Here is a 20,689-nt window from a genome sequence, read left to right on the forward strand (position 1 = left end):
TTCCCTCGGATATTCTTGACGATAACTTTGTCTTTGATGAACTCTCGCCGTCGCGGAAAACGTACTGGTCTCTAATACTTAAGAAGTTTTCGAGCCACTCACATATCTGAGAACCTTCTCCGTATGCTCGGAACTTTGTTAACAGTCTGCGTAGGACACTGTGTCAAACTTACCTTGTAGATAGTGCAGTTCATTGTCAAGAAAGGAGACTCCACAAAGCAATAATGTGCGAAAGTAAAATCATTTTAAAAATCTTCCATTGGCGAGTGTGATAGCAATGAAAGGCGAACAGTGGTAAGAGGAATATTAGGTGGTAAGAGGAATATTAGGGAGATGAGACGTTTAATGAAATAATTGTAATATCCAAGGTACAGGGAGAGAAGAGAAATTGATTAACAATAACTATAGGGATGGAATGAAGTAGGTATAAGTTTAAAAGTATTGTAAGGAGTGAATGAATATGTGAAACTGGCTTTATTCTTTTGAGAGTCTTGTTTGGACCACAGAAAATGTGCGTGAAGGAATGTGAAAAAGTGATACAAAATATTTCTTGAGATATTAGACGCAGATTTCTATCTACATTGCATAGTATGTTTTATGATAGTTAAAAAGAAGGACTCTCGTTGTCTTTGCTACAGTGACTTAAAAGATTTCATTAGACAGTATATGTGTTGACACAAGCAGATTTTGTTAAAAATGAAAGAATGAGTGAGGTTCAAATGGCTCTGAGCAAATGGTTCAAATGGCTCTGAGCACTATGGGACTTAACATCTGTGGTCATCAGTCCCCTAGAACTTAGAACTACTTAAACCTAACTAACCTAAGGACATCACACACATCCATGCCCGAGGCAGGATTCGAACCTGCGACCGTAGCGGTCACGCGGTTCCAGACTGAAGCGCCTAAACCGCACGGCCACACCGGCCGGCGACTCTGAGCACTATGGGACTTGACATCTGAGGTCATCAGTCCCCTAGAACTTACAACTGCTTAAACCTAACTAATCTAAGTACATCACACACATTCATGCCCGAGGCAGGATTCGAACCTGCGACCGTAGTGGTCGCGGGGTTCCAGACTGAAGCGCCGAGAACCGCTCGGCCACACCGGCCGGCAGAATGAGTAAGGGATCATACAGGATCTTTCAAAAAGAGTGACTTGATTCTGGACGGTAATAATTATGAAACACGTTACATGCCTGCAAGGAAATGTATACGGTTTGAATGGGCGTGGCCTAGAGTTTCAGAAAATCCCCGTTAGATGTCAGTGCGTCTACTAAGTTCGTAGTCAATCAGAAGTAAGACGAAATCTGCTCAACAGAAGGAGTTTCGTGTGATGCAGTTTGCAAAGAGTTAGTCAACGATTTCGGTCCAGCGTGCTTTCGTCAGCGTTTTAGCATTGATCCACCTGCACCCAAAAACATTCGTCATTCATATCGCCAATTTGAAGAGACACGATGCTTGTGGAAAGGTAAGACTCCAGTTCGACCTCGCACTTCTGATGACATGGTGGAAAGAACTCGGCAAAAATTTGAACGGAGTACGCGAAAGTCTACACGGCGTGCAAGCAGAGAAATTGGCGATTGTTAAGACGTCGAAACACTCAGGGATGTTGACAAATGGCATTATTCTGTTGTACGATAATGTCCACCCGTATGTTGGCAAAGTTGACTACGCCGCGTATGCATCGCTGGGAAGCCCTTACACATCCTCCATACCGCCCCGATCCCTCCCCAAGCGAACTGCATATTTTTGGCGTCCCGAAGCATCACAGTCGTGGTCGGCGATTTGCTTCGGACGAAGAGGTGGGGTACAGTCATAGTTCCGTAGTCAACCGTAAACATTTTTCCATCGAGGCATTGACCACCTTGTCTCACAGTAGGATAAATGTATTAACAGATATTTCGATTACTTTTGAAGTAGCGAACAGTTTACCTACATTTTTTAGTCTGTCTCGTTTCCATTTGACTGCCTCTTATAAATGTGGAAGTAATTAGAATGTTGTGCCGATTTTCTTTGGTAGAAGCTACAACTCAACAATAAGATTAAATATGTAGTTAACTTTTTAGAGTGTTCTGATGGGAAACGATGGCAACGGCCTTGCCGCAGTGGATACACCGGTTCCCGTGAGATCACCGAAGTAAAGCGCTGTCGGGCGTGGCCAGCACTTGGATGGGTGACCACCCAGGCCGGCATGCGCTGTTGTCATTTTTCGGGGTGCACTCAGCCTCGTGATGCCAGTTGAGGAGCTACTCGACCGAATAGTAGCGGCTTCGGTCAAGAATACTATCACAACGACCGGGAGAGCGGTGTGCAGACCCCACGCCCCTCCTATCCGCATCCTCAACTGAGGATGACACGGCGGTCGGATGGTCCCGGTAGGCTACTCGTCGCCTGAAGACGGAGTGCTTTTGTGATAGGAAACGATAATTACCCGTAAGATACACAGTACTTCATAAAAATCAAACGGAAGGTTTCGTCTGGTCTTAGAGAACTTATCTATGGCTAAACCTTCCAAATTGGTCTCTTTGAATCCCCACCCCCTCCTGCCCATCCTCTCTGAACTTGCAATTATCATAAAGTTGAAAGGCAATCTTCACCAGTTGCACTATCCAGCTACTTCATCATTCGCCTGAGGGTATTAAATGATCTTTTTGCAGTGAACAATGCTGATGGAATTGTTACATAGTTCAGGAAAATCTTTTTAACGCACAGCAAAAGTTTTATTTCAGAAAAGAGATCACTTGTGTCTTTTGTCACAGTCCTCGTTTCTCTGTAAGCACATCAGCTTCTACATTGAGCTTTAGAATTGCTGAGTCGTGAAACTCGGACAGTTTCTTTATAGCTTCGACGGGAACGGCTTCATTTCTATTTTACAGAGCATTGGAGTGATTTAAAAATGCTTTGAAAGACATCTTGTTGTTTTATTTAAATCCTGATTCAAGTGCCAGAACCAGGGAGCACAATTAGGGAATACAATGGACTACTTTACAGTAATTATGTTGAGAACTCACAGGAATGTTCTAGTTATAAGACTGTCATGCAGAATTTCTGCGTATGTTGATGTCAGTGTCCAGAAGATAACATTTATTTTTCATTGCAACGAAAATCTCAGTAAGTTCATCTTGTGATTCGACTTTCTTTACAAGATACTACACAGAAATCAAGTCAAAATATACAGACAGCAATTTATTCACAAATGGCTCCACATATGGAGAATGCGTTGATATAGTTTTGTGGCAGACGCTGAATTTTACAGACAATTTTGCAGAATCTAATTGGAAAACTACTGTGAACATGTTTCTTGCTTTGTCTCGTAGTTAGTAAAAGGACTACTTAGAGCTTCTGTAATTCTTTTGTATCTAACTTACGAACGTCGACAAAAACTATTCTCTTTTCGCTGTACAGACAACACCACTTGTTTAATACTACCTGACAAATCTGGCATTGCCCAGGTATTCGTTTTGCCAATTTTCTACTGGAAACCAAAACAAAAAGTGAACTGTGTCTGTACCGTGACAGCGAAACAATTTCATTTCCATGTTTTTTTTTTTAATACACCTTACAAATTAGTAAACAGTCATATAAAGATATATGCATAATGTACAAATGTATAAGCACAGCTGCTTCATTTGCCCACAGCGCGATTTTGTAAAGCTCTCTGTGGCAACGCCTCCTCATAACTCGGCTACGGGTTTCGTCTACAGGTGTCAGGGATTTCCTTGACTCGACTGCAAAACTGTCTTAGTAGTAAAGAATAAATGTATTAAAAGTTGAAACTTCCTGGTAGATTAAAACTGTGTGCCGGACCGAGACTCGAACTCGGGACCTTTGTCTTTCGCGGGCAAGTGCTCTACCGACTGAGCAACACAGTTTTAATCTGCCAGGAAGTTTCATATCAGCGCACACTCCGCTGTAGAGTGAAAATTTCATTCTGGTATTAAACGTTCATGCGCAACGCGGCAGTTTTTCACGGATCTCAGTGTTATGACGTCACACCGCCTGAACTTAGTTTGGTAACACGATATAATGTTGTAGGTGCATTTAGCGGTGTATGTGGACGCTGTCTACGAAATTTATTGTTCACAGAGTTACCGAGCGAAGTGACGCAGTGGCTAGCGCACTGAACTCGAGTTCGGGAGGACGACGGTTCAATCCCCCGTGCGGCTATCCAGATTTAGGTTTTCCGAGATTTCCCTAAATCGCTTCGGGCAAACATCGGTATGGTTCCTTTGAAAGGGCACGGCCGATTTTCATCCCCATCCTTCCCTATTCTTACCTTGCACTCCATCCCTAATGGGGGCGTTGTCGACGGGATGTTGAACACTAGTCTCCTCCTGCAAATAGAGTTAGTAGCACAGAAGTGAAAAGTTTGAATGTCAAGCATGATACGGCAGTTTTTTATGCGTCTCGGTGTTTACGACGTCAGCTCCTGACCTGTGGTAGGTAGGCTGTTCTGACCTCACAGCGATTGTTGCCCGATAGTAAGGGATATGTGTACCAAGTTTGGTTGAAATCGGTTAAGTGGCTTAGAAAGAGATGCGGAATACCCCCCCTCCCCCCCCCCCCCCCCCACCACACACACACACACACACACACACACACACACACACACACACTTACATTCATAGTCCATTTTTATAACGTGCATGAATTTTCGCTTCGCCATTAATGTCACCAGCCTTACCTGCTCAAAATGAAAATAATTAATTTTCAATGACGTCTTTTACAACCGCTCCTTGAATTACAGATTCGCAAATTTAGATCAGATCACTGTGGACGGTGTGATAAGTATATTTAGAATCTCCTGAGTGTGCCCTTTGGTGATATTAAAGAATTTTGTCTTCTCTGTGAGTGAGCGATGTATGTTGAGTATGTTGAGTGAATTAAAATATCACTAATATCACAAAATATGATTGTTTTCATCTCAGTTAGTTCACCTGTGTTCAGAGGGCGATTAAAATCTCCAAGGAATAGCAGAAAGAGATCACCAGAACCATATCTCAATTAACGTTTGGGCAGGCGTTCTTGGCGGATAGATTAATTTCACACATGATACCTCAGACATTTGTTGTCTGCCATGTTGAAGAACGTGCCATGTCAGCAGAGGCACAGACGGGACATCAGCACATTTTCAATGCAGTGTGCATGAACGTTTGACGCCGATAATACAGGATGATGAAGGAGGCCCCACACCTTGGAACTCTCGCTTCGAGACCTCAGCCCTATAGAGTTTTGGTTATCGGGACACTGGAAGGAATTGAATTACGCCACTCCAGTCAACGCTGAGCAGACATTACAACATGGCATCTCCAGTATATTCCAACTCACACAACAACAACTGGGTCAGCTTCGAAGAGTGTACTATTTCCGAAGCCGAAGGGTCGAGGGATGTATTACCATAATGGATGTCATGTTGAACGTCTCCTATAAACAAATGTCATGACAGACGTAAAACCGAGCTTCTCCTAAGGACAGGCGATCAGGACCCAGAAAGTATGAGTCTCCACTTTTATCTTTATTTTATTTTATTTCCTTTTTTTGTTGAGTACTACTACATCTCAAAATATTTGAGACTTCTCTAACATCCTGTCTATGTCCTCCAATAAAATTCGTAGTATGTATAGCAAAATTAGACAAATGCAAAATAGGAAGTAAATTGCTTATTATTTCAAAAGTAAATGCAGTAACTTTTAAAACTTTTATTCCACTGTGAGATAAGACACCGAGTGTCTTCATGGAACAGTGTGGCGGTTACCTACGGAAACATGACTTTGCCTCTTTGTCTGAAACAAATAAATGGCCACGAATGTCTTTCTCAGGGCTTCAAAAATACGCAAATCGCATGGGTCGGGGCGGTATGCAGGATGTGTTAGAGCTTACAGCGTAGCCGAGACAATCTTGGCAACATGCTGGCGGGCATTATCCTGCAGCAGAATGATGCTATCCTTCAACGTTCATGGGCGTTTGGACATGATGGCGAATTGCAATTTTTGCAGAGTGTCCACGTGCCGTTGAGCTTTAACTCTGACGCTACGTTCCAAAAAGTCAGAGAAAAATGCGATCATGACTTTCCCGGAGATGGCGAGCCTGCTGTTTAGACTACGCTGCAGAAGTTTGCCTGGGAAGCCCTCTCAGCCGGCCGCTGTGGCCGAGCGGTTCGAGGCGCTTCAGTCCGGAACCGCGCTGCTGCTACAGTCGCAGGTTCGAATCCCGCCTCGGGCATGGTTGTGTGTGATGTGCTTAGGTTAGTTAGGTTTAAGTAGTTCTAAGTCTAGGGGACTGATGACCTCAGATGGTAAGGCCCACAGTGCTCAGAGCTATTTCAACCATTTGAAGCCCTCACACATTCTCCATACAGTCCAATACCTCCTCATGCGATTAAGTTTATGGGGCCCTGAAGAAAGACACTCGTGGCCGACTATTTAGTTCGCACTAAGAGGTGCATGCCTGGCAACAATCATGTTTTGGTAGGCAACTGCTAACATCTTTCCAAGAAGACACTGACTGCCTAGTCTCACAGTGCGATAAATGTATTAACAATTACGGTGATCACATTTGAGACAGTAAAACGTTTACTTCCTTTTTTCCATCTGTTCGTTTCCATTCCACTGCCACTTATAAAATAATGTCCTTGGGCTACTTTCTCCACGTTGTCTGTTTGCAAGTGGGTGCCGCCCGACGTGACAAATAAGATCTCAGACGAGATCTATAGGCAAGAAGTGAAATGTGTTCCAGTGTGACGACTAACGCTGGCACAAAGATGAAGAACGCAAGAGCAGAGAAGGCTGTGTGAGACGACGCCAGCCAATAGCCCGCTGACTGGGACGTCACCAGGACAGGAGTGGCCTCTACAAGAAGGGACTAAAGCGCCGCTCCTGCCAGCCTTGACCGGACAGTAGAAGACGGGCACTAGCAGAGCAGACCCAGACTGGAAAAGCCGTCATCCTAACTGTTATGTCGAGACTTGTGCCTTATATCAGTTGCTTACATGAACATTGTATACAGGGTGTTACAAAAAGGTACGGCCAAACTTTCAGGAAACATTCCTCACACACACAAATAAAGAAAAGATGTGATGTGGACATGTGTCCGGAAACGCTTACTTTCCATGTTAGAGCTCATTTTATTGCTTCTCTTCAAATCACATTAATCATGGAATGGAAACACACAGCAACATAACGTACCAGCGTGACTTCAAACACTTTGTTACAGGAAATGTTCAAAATGTCCTCCGTTAGCGAGGATACATCATCCACCCTCCGTCGCATGGAATCCCTGATGCGCTGATGCAGCCCTGGAGAATGGCGTATTGTATCACAGCCGTCCACAATACGATCACGAAGAGTCTCTACATTTGGTACGGGGGTTGCGTAGACAAGAGCTTCCAAATGCCCCCATAAATGAAAGTCAAGAGGGTTGAGGTCAGGAGAGCGTGGAGGCCATGGAATTGGTCCGCCTATACCAATCCATCGTTCACCGAATCTGTTGTTGAGAAGCGTACGAACATTTCGACTGATATGTGCAGGAGCTCCATCGTGAATGAACCACATGTTGTGTCGTACTTGTAACGGCACATGTTCTAGCAGCACAGGTAGAGTATCCCGCATGAAATCATGATAACATGCTCCATTGAGCGTAGGTGGAAGAACATGGGGCCCAATCAAGACATTACCAACAATGCCTGCCCAAACGTTCACAGAAAATCTGTGTTGATGTCGTGATTGCACAACTGCGTGCGGATTCTCGTCAGCCCACACATGTTGATTGTGAAAATTTACAATTTGATCACGTTGGAATGAAGCCTCATCCGTAAAGAGAACATTTGCACTGAAATGAGGATTGACACATTGTTGGTTGAACCATTCGTAGAAGTGTACCCGTGGAGGCCAATCAGCTGCTGATAGTGCCTGCACACGCTGTACATGGTACGGAAACAACTGGTTCTCCCGTAGCACTCTCCATACAGTGACGTGGCCAACGTTACCTTGTACAGCAGCAACGTGTCTGACGCTGACATCAGGGTTATCGTCAACTGCACGAAGAATTGTCTCGTCCATTGCAGCTGTCCTCGTCGTTCTAGGTCTTCCCCAGTCGCGAGTCATAGGCTGGAATGTTCCGTGCTCCATAAGACGCCGATCAATTGCTTCGAACGTCTTCCTGTCGGGACACCTTCGTTCTGGAAATCTGTCTCGATACAAGCGTACCGCGCCACGGCTATTGCCCCGTGCTAATCCATACATCAAATGGGCATCTGCCAACTCCGCATTTGTAAACATTGCACTGACTGCAAAACCACGTTCGTGATGAACACTAACCTGTTGATGCTACGTACTGATGTGCTTGATGCTAGTACTGTAGAGCAATGAGTCGCATGTCAAGACAAGCACCGAAGTCAACATTACCTTCTTTCAATTGGGCCAACTGGCGCTGAATCGAGGAAGTACAGTACATACTGACGAAACTAAAATGAGCTCTAACATGGAAATTAAGCGTTTCCGGACACATGTCCACATAACATCTTTTCTTTATTTGTGTGTGAGGAATGTTTCCTGAAAGTTTGGCCGTACCTTTTTGTAACACCCTGTATAGTGAAGGACACTGACTGTTAGCATGTCGCCTATCGCTTGCGACGCGTTCTTGTAAACCTAAGTATTGTCAATCTACTTGGTTGTAATAAAAACCATTAATGTCATTTAATTGAGCTGTTGTATAGCGATCCGAGACAGAAGCATCCTTCAGGCACTCTATAAAAGACGAGTGGGAAGGGCCCCACAAAATGAACGTGCGTACAAGGAGGGGAGCAGCGGTACCAGTCGTTCTTCGAAAAGGGATTCCCTATTCTTTTCCTGGCCTGCCGTTGCTAACCTGACCCGCGGCATGTGGAAATGCCTGACAGGGTGCAGTTTCTCGGGCCAAAGACTTCTCTAGTTAGCGGTTACTGTTTACACTGTTATCACAAGGGAACCTCCCCATCGCACCCCCCTCAGATTTAGTTATAAGTTGGCACAGTGGATAGGCCTTGATAAACTGAACACAGATCAATTGAGAAAACAGGAAGAAGTTGTGTGGAACTGTGAAAAAATAAGCAATATAACCAAACTGAGTAGTCCATGGGCCACATAGGCAACATCATGGACAATATGAGCACAGGAGCGCCGTGGTCCCGTGGTAGCGTGAGCAGCTGCAGACTGAGAGGTCCTTGGTTCAAGTCTTCCCTCGAGTGAAAATTTTACATTCTTTATTTTTGCATAGTTATTATCTGTCCGTTCGTTCACTGACGTCTCTGTTCACTGTAATAAGTTTAGTGTCTGTGTTTTGCGACCGCATCGCAAAACCGAGCAATTAGTAAACGAAAGGACGTGCCTCTCCAATGGGAACCGAAAACATTTGATCGCAAGGTCATAGGTCAACCGATTTCTCCACGGGAAAACACATCTGATATATTCTATACGACACTGGTGACGGCATGTGCGTCACATGACAGGAATATGTTGTCGACCCACCTAACTTGTACACTTGGCGAATGGGTAAAAAGATTATTCTACCTTGCCCGATTTAGGTTTTCTTGTGGATGTGATAATCACTCCCAAAAAGGTGATGAAAACATAAGAGTTTGTCACATAAACTGAAAATAAAAAATTAAACTTTTCACTCGATGGAAGATTTGAACGAAGCACTTTTCGTTCCGCAGTTGCTCACGAGACCACGGCGCTCCTGCGTTCCCAGTCTCCTTGACGTTGCCTATCTTGCCATGAACTACTCAGTTTGTATATTTTGCTTATTTTTTCACAGTCCCACACAACTTCTTCCTGTTTTCTCAATTGACCTGTGTTCAGTTTAACAAGGCCTATCCACTGTGCCAACTTATAACTAAATCTGAGGGGGGTGCGATGGGGAGGTTCCCTTGTCAGTGTGCAGGATCATTGTGTTAGTATCAGTAACACCCGAGGCCATAACTTGGCAGTGGTCCACTGTGACGCTTAACAGTACAAAGGATGCCTGATTGCGAGCACCACGGTAGCGTATAACACAGTGATTCTCGACTTTTCTGAGGCAATTACTGCTGAGAGATCAGGTGTCACCCAAGACATCAGATAACAAAATTCATTATATAACATAAACATTAACATAAGTACCTCATAATGTCATCTGGAGAGTGATCACGACTTCAGTGAAAAGAAAGCTTCAGATACGAAGTGTTTATTACCTTGATCACATGTAGGCACCCTGCGCTACTAGTTTCAGCAGGGCTAAGGTGCCATCTGCTAGGTTACAAAAATTACAAAAATATTACAGTGTTGTAGCTGTAATAGTAAATTAACGATTTTACATAACTTCTTTTTGACATGTTCTCATCGGACTGGTTACGAAATGATGTGAGAAACCGCGCTTTTTCTTTTGTACCGTCGTAATGGACTGTGAATTTGAAATAAAAAATAAAAGTCCCTTTATGTAAGTTATTGTGTATAGTTATTATCCATTTTATGCCTAAGATAACATTACCTCATGGTGAAAAGAGAGAAAAACGTTACGAAATAGAAGTCTATCCGCATGGCGACACAGAGTCATATAGGCGTGGCACATGAAGTGTCGCAAGTGTCCAAGTTGACTGTCAATTACATACTGCCGGATGCCAGCTCGGCTAATAGGGTAATACAGAGCAGTACCAGAAGACGCCAATAGTTTCATGAGTAACAATAATTATTTTCTATGTTTTTTAACATTATATACGTGCATGTAACAGCATGTGAGAGCACACAATGTGAATCATTTAAAACGGAAAGTAGTGCAATGTCAGTCATACAAAATGGAAAATACAATATATTTCGTCAATTTATTTGTAATAAGGCAGTTAACATTAAACATTTGTTAAATGTTGAATGAATCACGTCACGGCCTATAAAGTGGACAATTCTCATACTGTTATCTATATTGTCATCCAGTGTTTGCTTTCTTTTCATCCTGAGGCAGTGTTATCTTAGGCATATACTGGAATCTGCACAGTTTCTGTAATAACTTATGTTAACGTAATTTTATTTTTATTTCAGATCCACAGTCCGTTGCAACGGTACAAAAACAAACGTGTTGTTTGTCGCACAGCATGGTCCAATGGCTCTGAGCACTATGGGACCCAACATCTGAGCTCATCAGTCCCCTAGAACTTAGAACTACTTAAACCTAACTAACCTAAGGACATCGTACACATCCATGCCCGAGGCAGGATTCGAACCTGCGACCATAGCGGTCGCGCGGTTCCAGGCTGTAGCGCCTAAAACCGCTTGGCCACACTGGCCGGCCGCACAGCAGGATTTCATAATCTATCCACTGTGTATATGTCAAAAAGAAGTACGTAAAATTGTTAATTTACGGTTACAGCTAAAGCAGTGCAATATTTTTGTAATTTTTGTTACGTTGTAGATCTGAAAATGGCAGTTTTGCTAATAATACAGTGCATCTACATGTCATCAAGTCAATGAAAATAGGTGTCATTAGCCGAGAGGCTCCTTACGGGGCAGGTACGGCCGCCTTGGTGCAGGTCTTATTACATTCGACGCCACATTGGGCGACCTGCTCTCCAAATGGCCGAACCCGGGCCCGTAGGACGGCAATCCGTCACGCTGACCACTTTTTTTTAACCCTTTTTTTCTTTTTTCTCTTTTTTTTGTAATCTCATTTTGTTCGTTATTGTTCGTTTCAATTGTTCGTGGCGGACGTCGTAAGACACCCGTTTCAGTTCGTCGTTGATCCATTCGCTCAGTTTTTTTATTACAGAGGGCAGCTAACCCTCTGACAGAACACGCTGAGTTACCGTGCCGGCGACCACTCAGCTATCGGAGCGGACATCAAGCCAATGAAAGATTCATATCTGAAGCTTTCTTTACGTCTAGATTAACATCTGCTATGATAATGACAGATAACTAATGTTTATTTAATGACAAACAAATTTAAACATGTGTTTTTGTACGATCTATGTTGAACCGGATACTGAGTCATTGAGACGTTCGATGCTGCTTTCATCTATCGTTTTCTATATTCTGTCTTCTCTCAGCCATAGTACGTTATAAGACGCCCTGTAAGCTGATTCGCTTCCTTGCTTTTGTTTCGATTGTTACCACACCTGAGAGTCTATAAAAATTGTCTTAGAAATTTATATGTCGATTTTATAAGGGATGATCAAAACGTTTCCATTCGTAGGTGCAGTCCAGAATCGGTATGCCAATCGGGCAAAATCGCCTTGAGCACTGAGGCAGACATCTCACAGACGCGGTAGCTTGCCCGTTTGGTAAAACGAAGTGTCCTGCTGTGCGAAGACGTCCGTATCTTCCTGCTGAACATCCTCGTCCGACAGAAACCGCCGACCATTCAAGGCCTTTTTAAATGACCGGAGGCGTGATAATCGCATGGGGTGAGATCGGCAATATAGGGCGGGTGGTCGACTGTCCCCCACTTGAGTTGGCGTAATTTCTACATTATGACATTTGCGGTATGGGGAGGTGCGTTATCACGAAACAGCGACAACCGTTGTCGTAACAACTTTCATCGCCTGCAACAATGCGCTTAACAATAAAACACATCAGGTGCTTCAGGTAAACAGCGATGAGTCAGCCTGGTCTCTCAGATCGACCGGCGTACTGTGGCGAATCGCGACCAGCACAGAACTTGGCGCACCGTTCCACAACGGCGGAGGACATGCAACATCTCTTATCAATCAATCCCACGCCAAATTTCCATTAGGGCCACAGGTGGATCAATGTGTTATTTAAGTGCTCAATTTGTGAATCTGTTTCCCTGGAATAAATCATCAAATTTTTGTAAAATTGTAATCATGTCATATTTTGTACTGAAGTAGTAATGGTGATCTTCACTGTTTTTGTAGCACACAGGAAGTAGGTCCGAGTGTCTATATCACATCAGGTCTCTATTTATGAAGCACAGTCACATACGGCAGTAGTAATTTACAAGAAAAAAGTAGGTAGTGGAGTGTCCTTGTCAGAAACGATCAAACTTTCGTTAGCTCTTTGCGATAATGTCATTGTTGCGGGAAGTTATGTGGAAGCAGACTCAGTGAGACCAAACACAGTACCAAGCTGACAACCCCGCACACCCACAAACGGTAAAATGTCGTCCAGTATTGATTTAAGTGTCAGGAAGTCATTTCTGAAAGTATTCGTATGGAGTGTAGCCATGTATGGAAGTGAAACATGGACGATAAATAGTTTGGACAAGAAGAGAATAGAAGCTTTCGAAATGTGGTGCTACAGAAGAATGCTGAAGATTAGATGGGTAGATCACATAACTATTGAGGAAGTATTGAATAGGATTGGGGAGAAGAGAAGTTTGTGGCACAACTTGACCAGAAGAAGGGATCGGTTGGTAGGACATGTTCTGAGGCATCAAGGGATCACCAATTTAGTATTGGAGGGCAGCGTGGAGGGTAAAAATCGTAGAGGGAGACCAAGAGATGAATACACTAAGCAGATTCAGAAGGATGTAGGTTGCAGTAGGTACTGGGAGATGAAGAAGCTTGCACAGGATAGAGTAGCATGGAGAGCTGCATCAAACCAGTCTCAGGACTGAAGACCACAACAACAACAATCTGCTTGAAGCAGACTGTAGGTCCATTGATAACTCAAAAGCCGTCTTGTGGTATCGAAGACTTCCATATTAAAATTAGTTGCAGCTTGTATCAGTGTACCACACAAGCGGCGTGTAGTGAAATTGCTTGCTTATTGAATATCGTCTCAGCTATGTTACTGAATTCGTAATTTCCTGTCAGAGAGGTCACAGTTCATAGTAAATAACAACGTTATCGAAAAAACAGAAGTGATATCTGGCGTTCCCCAAGGTAGTGTTTAGGCCCTTTGCTGTTTCTTACCTATATAAAAGATTTGGGAGAGAATTTGAGCAGCCTCTGAGGTTGTTTGCACATGATGCTGTCGTTTATCGCCTAATAAAGTCATCAGAAGATCAAAACAAACTGCAAAACGATTTAGAAAAAAATATCCGAATGGTGAGAAAAGTGGCAGTTGACCCTAAATAACGAAAAGTGTGTGGTCATCCACATGAGAGCTAAAAGGAACTCGTTAAATTTCGGTTACACGATAAATCAGTCAAATCTAAAGGCCGTAAATTCAACTAAATACCTAGGCATTACAATTAGAACAACTGAAATTGGAAGGAACACATAGAAAACGTTGTCGGGAAGGCTAACCAAAGACTGCGTTTTATTGGCAGGCCACTTAGAAAATGTAACAGACCTACTAAGGAGATTGCCTAAACTAAGCTTGTCCGTCCTCTTTTAGAATACTGCTGCCTGGTGTGTGATCCTCACCACATAGGATTGACGGAGTACATCGAAAAAGTTCAAAGAAGGGCAGCACGTTTTGTATTATTGCGAAATAAGGGAGAGAGTGTCACTGAAATGATAGTGGGTTTGGGATGAACAACACTAAAAGAAAGGCGTTTTTCGTTGCGGAGGAATCTTCTCACGACATTCCAGTCACCAAGTTTCTCCTCTGAACACGAAAATATTTTGTTGACGCCGAGCTACATACGAAGAAACGACCTCCATGATAAAATAAGGGAAATCAGAGCTCGCTTGGAAAGGTATAGGTTCAAATTGTTCAAATGCCTCTGAGCACTATGGGACTTAACTTCTGAAGTCATCAGTCGCCTAGAACAGAACTACTTAAACCTAACTAACCTAAGGACATCACACACATCCATGCCCGAGGCAAGATTCGAACCTGCGACCGTAGCGGTCGCGCGGTTCCGGACTGTAGCGACTAGAACCGCTCGGCCACCCCGGCCGGCTAAAAGGTATAGGTGTTCGTTGTTTCCGCGCGCTATACGAGATTGGAATAACAGAGAACTGTGAAGGTGGTTCGATGAACCCTCTACCAGGCACTTAAATGTAATTTACAGAGTATCCATGTACCGGGTGACCAAGAAGTCAGTATAAATTTGAAAACTGAATAAATCACGGAATAATGTAGATAGAGAGGTACAAATTGGCACACATGCTTGGAATGACATGGGGTTTTATTAGAACCAAAATAATACAAAAGTTAAAAAAAGTCCGACAGATGGTGTTTGATCTGATCAGAATAGCAATAATTAGCGTAACAAAGTACGACAAAGCCAAGATGATGTTCTTTACAGGAAATGCTCAATATGTCCAGCATCATTCCTCAACAATAGCTGTAGTCGAGGAATAATGTTGTGAACAGCGCTGTAAAGCATGACTGGAGTTATGGTGAGGCATTGGCGTCTGATGTTGTCTTTCAGCATCCATACAGATGTCGGTCGATCACGATACACTTGCGACTTCAGGTAACCCCAAAGCCAATAATAGCACGGCGTGAGGTCTGGGGACCTGGGAGGCCAAGCATGACGAAAGTGGCAGCCGAGCACACGATCATCACCAAAAGACGCGCGCAAGAGATCTTTCACGCGTCTAGCAATACGGGGGGGAGCGCCATCCTGCATAAACATCGTACGTTCCAGCAGGTGTTTATCAGCCAGGCTGGAGATGATGCGATTCTGTAACACATAGGCGTACCTCTCACCCGTCACGGTAGCAGTTACTGACGTTTTGATATCCAGCGCCATCTGTCGGACATTTTGTGAAATTTGATTTTTTTTGGTTCTTATAAAACCCCATGTCATTCCAAGCATGTGTATCAATTTTTACCTATCTATCTACATTATTCCGTGTTTCCTTAAGTTTTCAAATTTATACTGACTTTTTGATCACCCGATAGATGTAGATGTAAATGTAGATACATGTATATCGGTTCTACCGGTTTCCGTCCCATTCGGGTAATTCCTTCGTGGTGCGTCGATTTTGGCCGGCCGTAGTGGCCGAGCGGTTCTAGGCGCTACAGTCTGAAACCGTGCGACCGCTGCGGTCGCAGGTTCGAATCCTGCCTCGGGCATGGATGTGTGTGATGTCCTTAGTTAGGTTTAAGTAGCTCTAAGTTCTAGGGGACTGATGACCTTAGAAGTTAAGTCCCATAGTGCTCATAGCCATTTGAATCATTTTTGAACTCTTAGAAAATGTAACTAGACTACTAAGGAGACTGCCTACACTACGCTTGTGCGTCCTGTTTTAGAATACTGCTGCGTGGTATGGGATCCTCACCAGATAGGTGTGACGGAGTACATCGAAAAAGTTCAAAGAAGGGAAGCACGTTTTGTATTATGGCGACGTAAGGGAGAGAGTGTCACTGAAATGATACAGGTTCAAATGGCTCTGAGCACTATGGGACCTAACTTCTGAGGTCGTCAGTCCCCTAGAACTTAGAACTACTTAAACCTAACTAACCTAAGGACATCACCCACACACCCATGCCCGAGGCAGGATTCGAACCTGCGACCGTAGCGGTCACGCGGTTCCGGACTGTAGCGCCTAGAACCGCTCGGCAACATCGGCCGCAAATGATACAGGATGGACATCACTAAAAGAAAGGCGTTTTTCGTTGCGGAGGAATCTTCTCACTACATTCCATTCACCAAGTTTCTCTTCTGAACACGAAAATATTTTGTTGACGCCGAGCTACATAGGAAGAAACGACCTCCACGATAAAATAAGGGAAATCAGAGATATACGAGATTGGAATAATAGAGAATTGTGAAGGTGGTTTGATGAACCCTTTGCCAGGCACTTAAATGTGATTTACAGAATATCCATGTAGATGTAGATGTAAATGTAGATTCGTGTGTCTGTACACGTACATCGGATCTACCGATTACCGTCCCATTCGGGTAATCCCTTCGTGGTGCGTCAATTTTTCGTCTTACAGTGTCCTCAAAATTTAAGGAAATAGCTTTCTGTTATATCGTACCCTACTTTCGCCAACATGCGTTGGCAATTTGACGTTCCCTGCATGTAGCCCTCGTGGTGCTACAGTTTGAAGAAAGCCAGAGGGCGGTTCGCGGTGCCGGACTCACCTGCACGCGCCAGTCGACGCACATGCGGGCCGCCACGTAGAGGATGTTGTGGAACTTGCCCATGCGGCAGACGGAGCCGCCGTTGTCGGCCTTGGTGCGGCGGTGGAAGCGCACGGCCGCCCGCACGGCGCGCGCCGCCCCCAGCTGCGGCGACACGGGCCCTTCGCCGCCCTCGCCGTCGCCCACGCCGGCGCGGCACCAGCCGGCCACCACGTGACCGAAGTAGTCCGCCAGCTGCTTGCGCCGGTGGCGCGCCAGCAGGTAGTCGCGGGCCACGCGCGGGAACACCTCGTCGAAGTACGCGTCCAACACCGCCTCCATGCCTCGCCTCGAGCCTTCGGTCTCTCTGTTTTGGTGAACTGCACCTGAACGCTGCCAAGCGAGGAAAACAGTTCTCCCGTCCTCTCCAGCAACACACACTACTTCCCACAGGCTTAGAAACCTTTTCCACAAACGTTGTACCAAGTTCACGTTCTTTGTTCTGTTCGTGGATCTCTTGAAAACGAAGTACGAAAAAAAGAAGTTCTCCTGCCCTCTGCAGCAGCACACTCTGCCTTAGTAACCCATTAACAAACGTGATTTTCAACTCACAGATTCTCTTTTTCCCAGTCCATTTTGACGAGCTGTCGGAAGTCAACAGTAACCTTAGCATCCAATGCGAAAGGAGTTCTCCTGACCTCTTTAACAATACACACTACCCGTGGAGTCTTAGAAGCCTTATCGATAAACTCGATTTCAAGTACACATTCTCTCTTCCTCTGTCTCTTGAACTCTAGGACGCGAGCGGACACGTAAACTGCTAAAAAGAGTTCACCTGTGCTCTTAAGGAACACCCAATGTTTCCAGAGACTTGGAAACCTTTCCGATAACCCTGTTACACAGCACACAACTCCTCACTGACTGTGATTACAAATTTTCAGAACCGAACGAAAACATATTGTTTGAAACACTGCTCTCTTTAGTAACAAACACGTCTTCCATGAGGCGTAAATATCCTTTCGACAAACGCCGTTTCCAGCGCACAGCTTCCTACCCTCTGTTTTTACGAGTTGTCGGAGGTCAACACAAACCTAAGCTGCTAAATACGAAATAAAATTCATCTCCACTCTCCCACAGCACACACAGCTTGCTAGAGGCTCAGCAACCACTTCGAGAAACTTGTTTTTCACTACACAGCTGCTTTCTGTCTCTGTTTTGACGAATTGTCGGAAGTAAACTGGATCCTAAGCTAGTTAATTACGAAAACAAAACTTCACCTCTCCTCTCGTATTAGGTGTACCTGTCCTCCAGTGGAGGAGTGTACGTTTCGATAGAATTTTTAGCATTTACATGGCAGCCAGCATAGACGACAGACAACTTCAAATGGGGAGTGTTGTTTCATTATAGATGAAAACAGAAAGGGCAAACAATATTCTATTATGTATCTCACACGATAGCTGACCTGGAAGAAGTATATATAGATTCAAGAAACTTTGAATGAGTCAGCACAAACAAGACACAGAATTTCCTGAAAGAACTGCGAAAAACAGGAAATCAATGGAAAGAAGAGTAATATGGTGTTATTTATCTAACAGTGTGGGTCATCCAGAAATATGGGTAGATCTACGAAAACTTTGACTGTGGAAAAGGAAAGTCATTTCAAATGAAACTGTAAAATCATAATACAGAATTTTGCAAATTTTTTCGGACTGTGTGTGTGGGGGGATGGGGGGGGGGGGGGGAGGCGACGTGGTAGAATGATGGAAAATAGAAGAATACCTGTTATCTTTCTTTGTCTAATATGCTAGTCTAATATGAAAAACTATAGCTGTCAGAAAATTTCAGTCACTTATTGAAGAGAGAATTCTGAAAATCTTTTTAGGAGACTGGAAGGTTTAAAGAAACGAGAAATAATGTTATATTAACTATCAAAAACGTTCACGACAATACTGTATGCACCACAAACTTTGAATAGACGTGTTCAAACTAGCTAGAAAGAGACAATAAAAACTTTTCAGAAATAATTTGAGTAACAGAGAAATTCACAGAAAGATGGAAGAATGTTGTCCTATTTGTCTGGAGTGTTAGTAATATCATAAGGACGCAATACGTCAGACACTTTGATTCTGATTAGACCAAGCGAAATCAGTGAGTAAACAGAAAAGACACTAATTTCGGGAAGCTTATGGTGAGCGATAACTCTACCAAAAAAACTACCAGTGATCTATTGTTTGTGTTGAATCCTACTCAGACAAGAAATCGGTTGTCACTTATTAATTTAGTAAACAGAGAGTATAAAATTCTGAAAAAGATTTTGGAAAACAGGTATGTTGATGGGCAGATATATCTGACATCTAATCGATATATAAACAGAGCATAGACAATCAGAAAGAAATAGATACGGTTCTACGGATACATTTTCATAATAACGGGTAACTGACTGACCTATGGAAAGCTGGGATTTCACAAGACAAAAGAAAAAATCTGAATATGTTTTCGAAGGTATCAAAAATATCTATGACCCTTATATCGGAGAAAACCGAATCAACAATACGACTGAATTTAAACGAATGTTACTTAACCCTGAAACAGGAAGGCGTCGGTATGTGAACAGAAGAAGGTTTCAAAAAGAACTGGTGCGATGACGGAGCTAGAAACATATTTTTAATTAATACAAAGTCTGTCGATGATAAATTCGGAAAAAGCTAAGAAACTGGCATCAAATATGAACTGTCTTTACAAACCAAGTGGTAGCACAAATTCAACTAAAATTTTTGATCTGTAAGCAAGTAAAGAGTGCAATACTGTATACTCGTAAACCAGTATCTCATCTTCAAATAACATTCCCGCTGTCTCATTTGCACGGGAAAGTACTGTCACATTCTCGGAGTAAACTTTGTACAATTCTTTTCTACCGAGCCTTGTCTTTTACGATAAGTATCTGCATGTCACTGAGGTTTCGCTTTGAAGCTACTACGTTGAAGTTCGTGTCGCAGTTAATTCAGAGACCAGCCAGATACCGCGGGTGAATGCAGCAGCCGGAGTAAGTCAGCTGCTTCCGCCTCTGCGCTGGCCGCTGTCAACAGTTACCGCCCCACAGAATTCGCTGCCGGGAACCACGCATCCATGGGGCGTCGCGAGCAACGAGCAGCGTGCGTGTTGGCTGCAGCTTGAAGACTGCCACAGGAATAAAAGTCGCCGAGCGATGGCTTCCCCTCAAAATAGGATTAGTCGCTAGTAAGGCTTCTCCAGAGCACCTTCCCCACGGACGTCATCACTGTTATGCGCGTTTATCGACGAGTTTCCCGCATCCGAATCTATTCTTAATATACAGGGTGATGAATGGCCCCCGCGAGCACGCAGAAGTGCCGCAACACGACGTGGCGTGGAGTCGACTTCTATCTGAAATAGTGCTGGAGGGAACTGACACCATGAATCCTGCAGGGCTGTCCATAAATCCGTAAGAGTACGAGGGAGTGAAGATGTCTTCTGAACAGCACGTTGCAAGGCATCCGAGACATGCTGAATAATGTTCATGTCTCGGGAGTTTGATGGCCAGAGGAAGAGTTTAAACTCAGAAGAGTGTTCCCCGAGTCACTCTGTAGCACTTCTGGACGTGTGGGGTGTCGCATTGTCCTGCTGGAATTACCGAAGTCTGTCGGAATGCACAATTGACATGAATCGAAACAGGCGATCAGATAAGATGCTTACGTACGTGTCACATGCCAGAGTCGTATCTAGACGTACCAGGGGAC

General features: G+C 44.0%; 1 protein-coding gene and 1 pseudogene across 1 annotated transcript in view; one reads left to right on the forward strand and one right to left on the reverse strand.

The window, feature by feature from the left end:
- The window catches only part of LOC124805404, a 150,673-nt gene extending 133,397 nt beyond the window's left edge, over positions 1–17,276 (reverse strand). The window contains exon 1 of the mRNA XM_047265965.1: positions 16,956–17,276. Within this exon, the coding sequence (XP_047121921.1) occupies positions 16,956–17,276 (321 nt within the window). The remainder of the gene's footprint in view (positions 1–16,955) is intronic.
- On the forward strand, positions 2,090–2,207 carry LOC124709280 (annotated as a pseudogene).
- Positions 17,277–20,689: the final 3,413 nt, after the last annotated feature.

The sequence above is a fragment of the Schistocerca piceifrons genome, chromosome 7 (genome assembly GCF_021461385.2).
Source record: "Schistocerca piceifrons isolate TAMUIC-IGC-003096 chromosome 7, iqSchPice1.1, whole genome shotgun sequence".
Classification (NCBI taxonomy): domain Eukaryota; kingdom Metazoa; phylum Arthropoda; class Insecta; order Orthoptera; family Acrididae; genus Schistocerca; species Schistocerca piceifrons.